This window comes from Pygoscelis adeliae, unplaced genomic scaffold (genome assembly GCF_000699105.1).
Source record: "Pygoscelis adeliae isolate BGI_AS28 unplaced genomic scaffold, ASM69910v1 Scaffold5, whole genome shotgun sequence".
Taxonomy (NCBI): domain Eukaryota; kingdom Metazoa; phylum Chordata; class Aves; order Sphenisciformes; family Spheniscidae; genus Pygoscelis; species Pygoscelis adeliae.
In genome coordinates, this window is record NW_008824753.1 from 107,798 (window position 1) to 119,514 (window position 11,717).

At 37.8% G+C, this 11,717-nt stretch overlaps 1 protein-coding gene across 1 annotated transcript in view; it reads left to right on the forward strand.

Annotated features, from left to right (window-relative positions):
* Nucleotides 1-11,717, forward strand: part of CHID1 (chitinase domain containing 1) — a 122,153-nt gene that overhangs the window by 39,046 nt on the left and 71,390 nt on the right. Inside the window, exons 8-9 of the mRNA XM_009323422.1 lie at nucleotides 2,775-2,876; nucleotides 5,265-5,420. Coding sequence (XP_009321697.1) covers nucleotides 2,775-2,876; nucleotides 5,265-5,420 — 258 coding nt within the window. The remainder of the gene's footprint in view (nucleotides 1-2,774; nucleotides 2,877-5,264; nucleotides 5,421-11,717) is intronic.

Consider the following 11,717-nt stretch of genomic DNA (forward strand, 5'->3'; position numbering starts at 1 on the left):
ACTATCCATGAATGGACAAAGTGTATTCATTGCTGCTGGGTTTCTTCCAAGTTGGAAATTTATGACCTTGCTCCTCAGATGGCATTCCTTTGTAGCGGAAGTAGTTCAGTTACAAGCTTGCTTTGGAGAGAATGATGACAATATCCATTCTAACCTGGGGTTTTTTTGTTGTTGTTTTTTTTTTTCATATTCCTTGACAGTATACACGAAAAATGGATGTAGAGGGCAAGTTACCTATACAAATTTAATTGAAGTACTACCCAGCTTAATCTATAAAGCAATCCAACATGCCCTAATATATAATACACATTATAATTACTTTTTATGATTTTTCCTTCATGAGTAATCACAATCAATTTACTGAAAATGTGTTTTGCTGGAGTTTCCTTTGGGAATTGCTTTGCCTACAGAGATCCAAGTTGCCATGATATTGTTTCAAAGGTGTCTTTTTCATTTTCTTTATTCTTGTAGAACAACTGTAGTTTGCAATTGCAGTAAATGACAAGCAGATAACTATCCAAAAAACTGAGGTCCACCAATAGGTTCCAGAAGTGAAGATTTGTTTTAATTTGTTAAAACCCCATGTGATGGTTTAACCCCAGCTGACAACTAAGCACCACACAGTGGTTTGCTAGCTCCCCGCCTCCCCCCCCCCGTGGAATGGGGGAGAGAATCAGAAGAGTAAAAGGGAGAAAACTTGTGGGTTGAGATAAAGACAGTTTAATAAGTAAAGCAAAACAAGGAATTAATTCACTACTTCCCATCAGCAGGCCAGTGTTCAGCCATCTCCAGGAAAGCTGGGCTCCATCACATTCCCAAGTAATGGTTACTTGGGAGGACAAAACCCTGTGAATCCCAGCGTCCCCCCCTTCCTTCTTCTTCCCCCAGCTTTATATGCTGAGCATAATGTCATATGGTATGGAATATCTGTTTGGTCAGTTGGGGTCAGCTGTCCCAGCTGTGTCCCCTCCCAGCTTCTTGCGCACTCCCAGCCTACTCACTGGTGGGGTGGTGTGAGAAGCAGAAAAGACCTTGACTCTGTGTAGGCACGGCTCAGCAATACTGAAAACATCCCTGTATTATCAACACTGTTTTCAGCACAAATCCAGAACATAGCCCCATACTAGCTACTGTGAAGAAAATTAACTCTATCCCAGCCAAAACCAGCACACCCTGGAAGGAAAGGGATGGGATTTCTCCTTAATATGACAAGTATATCACTGGTTCTAAAAATTAGAGACTTCCGGAACACCACTATGCTTCATACAAATTACAGCTACATAATCCAGTATATCTTTGGTCAGGTTCATTTATCTGACTTGCAAGTATCATTCATGCTTTGCTCCCTTATTACATGACAGGCATGTTAAATGATTTAATCTACCCTACTTTGTAACCTGTACTCTGTTAGCCTCTTTCCTAATGTGATGGAACAGAAAGTGTCCTTGTAAACTGATAAATGAACACTGTTACGCTCTGGTGATCCACTCAGCACATATTGTTGGATGGAGAATTTGCACGCTGATCCAAAAGTGATAAGGGTCAAAATAATTGATTTTTCAGTTTATTACTTGCATCTGTCACTGAGCATCTTTTTGGTTTTTACATTTAAGATGGAACGTGAGTGGTTTTAATGTGTACCTTGTCTAGATAGGGGTTGCCTACTAATTTCTAGATCAAGTAGCGGTTTCTGATATTACTGGGAAGGTCTGGATTCTTCTGTCTCTCTCCTCTACTCTCTAGAGGAATCTTGTCCTATCCTCTAAGTCTGCCTTTTGAATGGCAGAGTTGCATCACAGAGTTTGTAGCTGTTAAACCACCTTTTTTTTTCCTTTTCTTTTATAATGTTCTTCTATGAGCCCTGCTCTCCCAGGCTATTTAGAACAACATGCTACTTCTCTACCTGTCTGTCTCATCTTAACGTGCTTCAGAGCCCTCTGGCTGAGGACATGGTTCTCCTGGTGTCCTGGTTTCAGCAGGGATAGAGTTGCCAACTGAGGTTAAACCACGACACCTGGCAGCAGCTCTTCCTTTTTTAGTTCTGTCTCATCTTTGCAATGTGATTAAGGTTGCCTTATGTTCCCTGCTGTGCTATGTGAGCTGCTAGTTTGAAGTTATGAATTCTTTTGAAACAGATTCAATGTTTTCAGGCAACTTGTGTGCATTAATTGTTTCTGAGTTGAATGGTTGAAGGAAGTCAGTAGTCTCTATGAGTCCATATCGTGATTTAACCTCAGACAGCAACTAAGCACCACACAGAAAATTTCTGAAGTACAGCGCAAGCTGAAATTATTGTTCTTTTTCAGATTAATAAAAAAATTACCTTTGGTTTATGTTTTTGTATCAACAGCTGCACCCATCCATTTATTTAAGTATGGCTCAGATAACTTAGTTTTATAAGTAACAAAAACAGTTTGACAGGTCAAACAATTAAAGGTTTTGTAAAAGCTTTTAGAGCTCAGTTGATTGCTACCTAAGGCAATTTGATTAGTCCACAGCCCTTATAATCACTATTGTAGCTATGCTGGAAGTGCTAATTTGGTAAGTATGCTGTGGAAGTCTGATTCTTCCCACTGGCAACATAAGTAGCATTGAATATTTTTTTTCTTAGACATTTATTATAAGAATGGCACTGAAATATCTTTTTTTGCCACCTCAGAATGAAAGATTTTTCTCACCTGATCAAATGGTATGAAACCCACAGGAGAGAATAAGCCAGGTTATAGTAGTAATTTATCTCTTCCTGTTGTTTTTGTTTTGCTTTGTTTTAAAAGGACTAACCAGCCGGGAATGTTCACAAAGAAGGAGTTTGATCAGTTGGCCTCAGCAATAGACAGCTTCAGTCTCATGACATATGACTATTCAACACCACAACGGTAAGGCTCCATCTAACATTAGAAAAGGATTGCTGAAGGAACTGATTCCCAGTTAAGTCACTGTTAAATCTCCAGTATGAGTTCAATTTTTTAGTAAAGTGGACAGTGTGTTTTAACTGTATCAGATACTGAAGTTTTGGATTAGTAATTAGGATAGGTGATTTTTGAACAAGACAGTAACTCAGGGCATTGTTTGATAGCAGTGTATATTTGGCACGCAGATATTGTGAAAGGCTTTGTACTCAAGCTAAAAAACTTATCCTTTTACTAGTTCCATGACACTTACTCTTTTCCAGGCAACATTTTTTTTGTTTTTAGTTATTTAGCACAGTTCTGCAGGGTAGGTACATGAATAATCTAGTACATGTCATTGTCGAAAAAATTAGCTTTAAAGCAGAATTGACAACTCATTTGCTTCATCCTGAGGCAGCAGACTGCCTTTTGGCAGCACTGCTAATGTGGACATGCTTGAATATGTTTTTCCATTCTTCCACTAGTCCCTCCCTTGTACTGATACAGCTGCTCATGCAGCAGTTCGTCAAACCAGATCAGGGAGCTGATCTGACTGAAAAGTAACACAAAACCCCACTCTTGTACATGAATATTTATTTTCAGGAACTTAATATTTTTAACTGTGTGAAAGCGGAACAGCAGTTAGCTGAGAGGTCCTTAAACTCTACAGAGACCTTTTATATTACTGTTCTCCAAAAGCACGGTTCATTTCACTTCCAAATTGCAAGTAAGGATATGCTTTTGGAATTCCTGGGAGATTCTGTATATCTTGCTTGAAGGTGGCTCTCCAGAGTTAATATTTGTGGTAAACTGGCAGATTTAGAAATGCCATCATTTTTGTGTTTATTACATCACTTTGTCACCTGTAGTATATTAGCATTTTGATAAGGTCTAGACAGGTTTTACAGAAAGGAACTTTTGTCTTTTCTGAAAAGAATTTATATACCTCCTTCCTATCTCTCCCCAGGCCTGTCTCTACATCTTCAAGCCTAGTGATCTAGGGGAGAACAAACATAGGCAGTAATGTGTACTGAAGGTAGAACAGTTTTTTGTTACTCTCTTGCTGGAATATGCAGCATAGATGTATCCAGCTTAGCTTTCCTGTGGGTAAATCTGACATCTATGAAGATGAGGTGCTAAGGGCTTTTGTACAGGCTATACAAGCCCATCTGGAACCCTGAATGCATTTTGAAATACTGTGCTGTAGGCTGCTTATTTCCTGTGTGGCGAATCTGCACCATGCTTTATGCCATGTTAAAATCACAGGTTGTGTTACGGTACAGTCACATCTTTAGGCTTTCACTGGTGCTTTAAGTTACTTGGACCTGACTTGGAGCTGCTAATCTTTTTTACTTGAAGGGAGGAGGGAAGCATTCTTCAGTTCACATCCATTGTATTTGAAATAAATGTAGTTTCTGAGATGTAATGCTTTTAGTCTGAGAGAGGATTTGATAAAAAGAATTCAAATCTTTTTCACTTTTGCTTTGATTGGTCCGAGTATATGAAATACAGGATAATACATACGTTTTCTCACAATTTTTTTGCCTTTAAATATGAACACAATTTCCAGCAACATTAGCACATTGAGTTTTAATGACACAGATATCCCAAAGGCTTTGAGGCAGATAATTAGTAGGGAGTAGATGATGTTGATATTTTTAAGACTAGAATATGCTTTTCCTTTTATCATGTTAGTGAGTGCCTTTTATCATGTTAGTGAGTGTTTGTGATAAAGCCTGCTCTCCTCTCTGATGAGATAGGAATTGAATGAGCACGATATCCTGATACTATATGTATGGCAATTCAATTACTCTGTGTATTAAGGCTCTACTCTTTTTCTTAATGTAGCTTTTTGTTAGGTAACTGCCTATTTAGGGTTTTATCCATAAATAAGTGTTAAACAATCATTGAAACCTGTCTTGCTTACCAGTCATTGATTTTATAGTTCTTTCTGTAAGTAAATGGTGGATTTTGTCTCAGTATGTTGTGCCAGTTTACAGTAAAAGCATTGAGGATGGTATTGGAAAACAACTGAAGTCATACAGAGTTTTGAATTATTGTGTGGGCATTGTGCCAGGCCCAGTGACAGAGAAAATGTGCTAGGTGGAAATGTTTTCTTACCCACTGTAGGAAGTTTTGTGTCCCTTCACCTTAGAAATTAATCACAAAGTCAAGAGTGGGGCAAGCATGTTTTGTGCATCAGTACTTCAAGCCACTGAAGAATGTGCATTTAACATTCATAGGACTGTAGGTTAACCTTCACTGATTTTTGTGTGCCATAGTTTGCTCTTTACAATTACACTAGTCAAAAAGAGAAGTCCGAGAATAAATGTGTACTTTTTCTGACAACCTCTTTGATTTTTGCTAACTTGACAGACCTGGTCCCAATTCCCCTCTTCCCTGGGTACGAGCCTGTGTTCAAGTACTGGATCCTGATTCAAAATGGAGGAATAAAATACTTCTAGGGCTGAATTTCTATGGCATGGACTATTCTGCTTTGGGAGCCTCTGGGGAGCCAATCCTTGGTAGCAGGTAAGACTTCTCTGGCTAGTAAGTACTTATGTATGATATATTCTCACAAAACTCAGAAATTTACAAGTATTCTTGTTTAGAAATATGGATGTGTTAGTAACATAGAAATGGCAAAAGTGATAAATCTGCACATGAAATAGTAGCTCACCAGTTAGAGTAAGACCTGTAACTTCTCTTCCCTGTACAGAAGTGCAGATAGATGGCACAGTTATCCTGTCAGAACTCCTATGGAAATATGATTTGTGTAGTTTTCTGTCTTCCCTCTATCCATGTTTGTACATACAGTTTGCCATCTTTGTGTTAAAATGTTCTGCAGTGTTCTCTTATGCTCTGTATCATTTTGGGGGTTCATGCAGTTGACCTAAAGATTGTTTCTCTCAGCTCCTGAAGTTGTTACCTGTTACTTTGAAATTTGATACTGGTTTCAAACAACAATATGCCACCAAGTTTCTTTTGAGTAGAAAAAGCTGCAATAAGCTCACCAGGAGACAAAAATCTGTAACAAGATAAAGGGAAGTATTCCAAAGCCAGCCTGAATTTTTATATTGATTCTCAGAGGAAAATAGTTGTTTTAGTTTTGGGTAATAACCACCTATAATAACAGTGAGCTTTGTAGAAATACATCAGGGTATAGTACATCAAGCCAGAAGAAAAAGCAAGAAAAACAGTGTGAATTTGGCAGGAAAATCAGGTTTGTTCAGAAGTTGTTATTAATTTGTAAAATAGAACCAAACCAAGTGGAAACAAACCTAAACCACAAGAGGTGACTGTTTTCACTTTCACAGGTTACTAAGTTCATTATACCAGGATATTTCAATATAGTAACAGATTGCTTGTTGGGTATTGAAATACTATCTGAGGTGGATTGTATAAGGTAAGGGCCTGAATTTCTTATCTCTGTGCCTTCAGTTACACAAACACTTTGTCATCATTGCACTTGCCTCTGCTGTCTTTCTGCTTCACCTTGGCTGTTTGCAGGGATATAATCCTGTAGACACAGTTTTCTCCCAGTGTTGAATTGTGTCTGAATCTGGCTGAATAACAGAAAATGACTACAGGGTGGGGGAAATAAAGCCATTGTCTACAGTGAAAGGTATATAGTGAGTATATCAGCATGGCTTCTGTAAAGTTAGTTGTAGTGGTTAGGCAGGAAAAATACTCAATAGTTAAAGCATTGTTGATGTACAAGCCTAATTATACAAGCTCAGCAAAATTAATGTAGCTTCACTGTAATATTTACAGTTCCTTTTGCAGGTAGGAGTATAGCACTATCTAGCAAAATAAAAGGATCTTGCTTTTTTCTGAACTGCAACTTTTGGAATGAAGTTTCCACTTGAAAACGTACTGCACACTAGGATGGCATCTACTTTTACTTTTCATAGATTCTTCTGGACTATTTATAGTATTAATTCATGTTGCTTTTTAATTAATGGCAAAAATATCCTGGCTAACAGTCAGGTATGATTAATCTAACTTATACCAAAAAAGGCTATGTTTACTTGTATGTAGTGCACTGGCGCACAGTACGGGACAATGTTTTATACAGAGAATGGTACTGTTAACATATTCTTCATTGACAGACCATGATACTGTAATTTTTCAGATATCTACCAGAAGCAAGGTTCTGGACAAAGTCTTTAAGAGACTTTGAGTTTATACATAAAACACATTCATTTTCACTTTGCTGCCTTACCTATTAAACGTCAGTCAATGGTTAAGTTTATTTTTCCAGAAATAAATTTTTGAGCATGCACAGTTATGTATTAGTCTTTGCTGTGTATGTCATGTGTAGTAATGTGATAGTAAAATAGGTTCAAGGTAAAGCAGCGTCAAAATAGGCCAGGCTTTTGACATAAAGAAAACAGAAAAAAGGTTATTAGTGTAAAATAAGCTTTCTGCCACTTAAGTGGGAACAGGCTGTTTGTAAGGAAGTCCTAGTTTCTAGCATCGTGAGTCTTTGAAAACTGTCACTGTCACATCCAATTGAATCCCAGAATGGGCACAGTTTGTTCAGAGATGCTCTTCCCCCCTCCCTCCAAAAAAGCTTCTTTCTTTTTCTATTATTAGTAGTCTGGCTACCTCATGTTTTTTTGTTCTCTAAGACACATGGCTGAGGCTGATCCTATTCCTTCACATTTTTGTATCTGCTTCATACTACATAAAAAGGCTGCTCAGAAGCTGTGTCCAGTGTAGAAGTGGATGGCTTGATCAGTTATTTTGCTCACCTTGGCTCCTTAGTGAATTCAAGTTTCCAGTTTCTTGTGACTGTAATCCAGTGTTAGTCATGACCTGTAAAAATTATTGAAGGTTTAAGGCACCCTCCATATGTTGTAGTGATAGTGATGTTAAGCTAAAGTACTGATATTAAAATTAATTCAAAATCTGTTCAGTATGGTGGGTGTCAACTTTTTTGTTGTAGGTTTCTCTTCAGTTTTTTGCATCTGAAATTTATTGCATGTACAGGTCTCCAACATGCCAGTGCTCCTTGGCACACTGTAAGGTGCACACTGTCTTGTTGAAGCATATTCATCGGAATCTGATCATCTTCAATAAGAGAGCTGGAGAATTGTAAGCTTCAGCGGCAAACTGTATATTCTCAAGTTGTTTGGTGTAAATGTAGTATGCACTTGAATTGATTATTAGTATAGCTTATACATAGGATTACATGCAGAGTGCAGAAACCTTTGCTGGTCTTACGTTTGTGTTCTCCTTTAGGATAGGAATTATGTGATGGAAAGAGTCTCTGAACATAGGTAGATTTCATTCACTGAATATTTTTTTCAGTCCAGAAGTTCATAAAATAACTTTCAATAGAAAATAAATAATATCTGGCAGTGTTTTTTAATTGCAGGATGTAATCTAAAGGTAGAAGTACTTGGTTACCATTTTGCTGAAAAGATATACAACCTTTCCACGTAATATACTTTTTCCTTCATACACGCCATAAAAAGTAATATGTATATGTGTATGTGCTGCTGTATGTATATATATCAGGATTAAATGAAATGAAAACAATTTTTCTTTTACAGCACAATGTAGTTTGTCTTTGGGTGCTGTTGCAGTAGGAACTACAGCTTATATTTGCAGTAACAATGTGTTCATTTTGCAGCTCAGTCACAATTATTACTTGTTAATACAATGAGTCAGTCTCAGAGATTATAGCACATTCTGGTGCTTTAATCAACCAAGTACCATTGTTGTTTAGCTGCAGGGAAGCTACATTCCTGTGTATATTTAGTTCTGACATAATTTGTGTGAAATGCTAAGCCTGAAATAAAGATGTTGTGCCTGTGATTCCCCAAATCACCTCTAGTGCTTCTGGAAATGTTTTCTGCCCTCTGGCTGTGAAGAATCAGGTGTCTGAACTGCTAAGATGCAGTCATTAAAACTTACCACTGTATTAAAATCCTGTCAGAACATAACCATCTGGTGTTGCTGACTTGCTGCTCTAATGATCAGTTTGTTCCAGCATGTCCTCTACTGATACCGCAACCTGACAGTATTTCTTCTTCACCGCAAAAGTGTATGTCTTGGGTAAATAATTCTTCAGTATACCCTGAAGCTTAAGAAATTGTTTAGCCTTTCTGCAGAATCTTTACCTTCGAGTCCTTTTTGAGACGTGTAGTAGGTCAGCAAGCCCCTCAGTCTCACAAGCTGCTTACTTCTGATGTACTTTTTTCGCCTTTAGCTATCTGCTCTTCAGAATCTCTCTTAATCATTGGGACATTGTATTTCAGTTTCAGTAATACCCATTGTTTTCTTTTGCCTTCTCATGGGAGCTTAGACAGCAGTGCAGTGGTGTTTTCCATTCCATGCCATCTAAAATCTGTAGCCTTTATGACCTGGGCCAAAAGGGAACTGATAAATTTCATTGCTAGCTGTGAATTAAAAGCCATGTAAATCAAAGGTGATCATGTGGCAATGGTGCCACTCATGTTTGATAAATCAGCCTTCTTTATTGAGCACATCCCTGCTAAGTTTAATGTGTTAAACACATTTTGTCCTTTTTTTTTTTTGTGTAGTGCTGAAAGAGGGAAGATACATCTCTGATGTTTCACCTGGTTGTATATAACTTCTGAATATATTCTGCATCCAAGCTGCTTTTGTTCCAAACGTAGCTGTTGAAAATAGATATGTGAATAACTCCGTTGTTGTGAGGCAATGCTGTGTGTGCTTACCTTTTATTTAAAGGAACCCGAATAGGGATTTTTATGTTAATTTTTAAACACTTAAGAAGATTGATATAATAAATTGCCAGTTGAAGCAAGGGCGAAACTAATTTGACAATGTGTTGTGCTGTTCAGAGGTAGAAAATAAGATGATTTGTAAGCTATGTGAGGATGTAGAGTTCTACTGAGAATTTATTGGCTGCCTGCCATTCTGTAAATAACAGGTAATAAAAAGTGGTAGTTAGAAACAGTTAGAGGTGAGCTTTTTCCCTGAATTACCATGGCAGTGTCTTTATTAGCAGCAATTTAAGAACATTTAGACCAACTGTGACTCATGATTTTGTCTTACAGAAGGTAGCAAAAAACTTGTGCAAGGGACACTTCTACTCTTCAAGCTTCAAGGCTTTTACAACATTTCTCTTCATGCTGTAATTCTCTCAGGATTTCAGTTACTCCCCTGCATACCAGGATTCTGTCTCCTGATTTAATCCATTTTGCTCATAGTTTATGTAACATTGGGAAGATACTAATATTTCAAGTAAACTGATGGACCAATTAGCTCTGTAGGATTGAACATCCTCTTGATCTGTTGTCCATCTCTCTGCTTTATTGGAGAAACTGTTAAGCTCTTTCTTAAATTGTGCTGCTGGGTCAGATAGTAAAATCATGGCAGTGATAGGAGGAAGTTACAATTGGGCCTGGAATCGGAAAGAAGTTATTTCTATTTTACAAACATCTAAATAATTCAGGAGTGTTTCAAGAGGTTTATTCTATTAAATTCCCCCTGGGATATTCTGTTGTTGTGGCTTCCATGGTATATCTGTCCCTCCCGTCCCTTTAGGAATGAAAGGTGAGTGTGAGCTGACAGTGAAAGACTAGTTAATTCATATAAAGTAAGCAGAACATCTTACGGAGTAAAATTATTATCATATTTCAGTTTGTCCAAATTGTAAATATGACATTAAATACAAAAGCTGTTATAATTGGTTTTTATGTAAAACACATTCCTTATTTCTTTTGAAATGCGGGAAAAGTGGCTTGTGTTTATTAGGCATACGATTGGTTCTGAAGTTCAGCTGTACAATGGCATATTGGCTGTGAGTGAGTGTATATACCTCAGTGCATCTGTTTTAAAAAAAAAAAAATAGTCAGTTGTGACGTACATTTTAAATGGTGGGCATATTGCTGTGAAATGTGCTCTTCTCTGTCTCTCAGGATTTTTTTTTAATAGTAAATTTGCCACAGGCAATACTTAGGCAGTCAAATGTTGACAAAATAATAATAATATAGTTCTTTATCATCTCATTGTTGTACTCTAACCATTAGAAGATAGCATGATGGAATTGGGAAAATACTTCTGTGGTTTAAAACAAACAAAGGGAAGAGCCAGAAACCTTTACTGTAAGTTAAATTTACTTATGTTCATAGATTTGCATGTGGGTGTCTGCACCCTGTGTAAAGTAATGTGAAAGAAACTCATTGCTTTGGAAGCCTTATTTGGGCTTGTGAGATCACTAGTGGTGGACCTAAAACCACTACTAGCCCTGACTGAACCTCTTCAAATATATGGTGATTAACAAACAACATAGAACAGGTAACACTATGTGTGTATCCAGATTCCTCCGCTATCAGTCCCTTAGCTCCCATTGCCCCATCCTCTCTCATGCTCAGTACTGAAAGGATAATGATTAATTTTTGTCTGGTGTTGACTGTTTCCCACAAGATACCCATTGTGTTCCGTTCCATTGCAAATCAATTGGGGATGAGTGTGAAAAGGGCCTCCTGAAAATGCTCAGTGTCTTTATTACGAGTTAGCCTAGAGCTGGCTGAGTGCACTGTGCTGACTTGCTGGATCATGTGCAGTACAGATTCCTCTGCGAAGCTTCTGATTCTGAAGACATGAAGTCCTCTTTCTGAGCCAAAAGACAGCAGCCTGGATGAAGTTTATGTCACCCTGCAACCTAGCCACCACTGACAGGGATGCATGGACTAAAGTGTTGGCTCCAGGCAGCTGGATATCTTTCTCTTATTTCTAGCCTGGGAGAATTTTTGACCTTTACCTGAGGAAAATATATTCTGGGGGTTTGGTTTTTTTCTCTGTTTGTGGGTTTGGTTTGGTTTTCTTGGT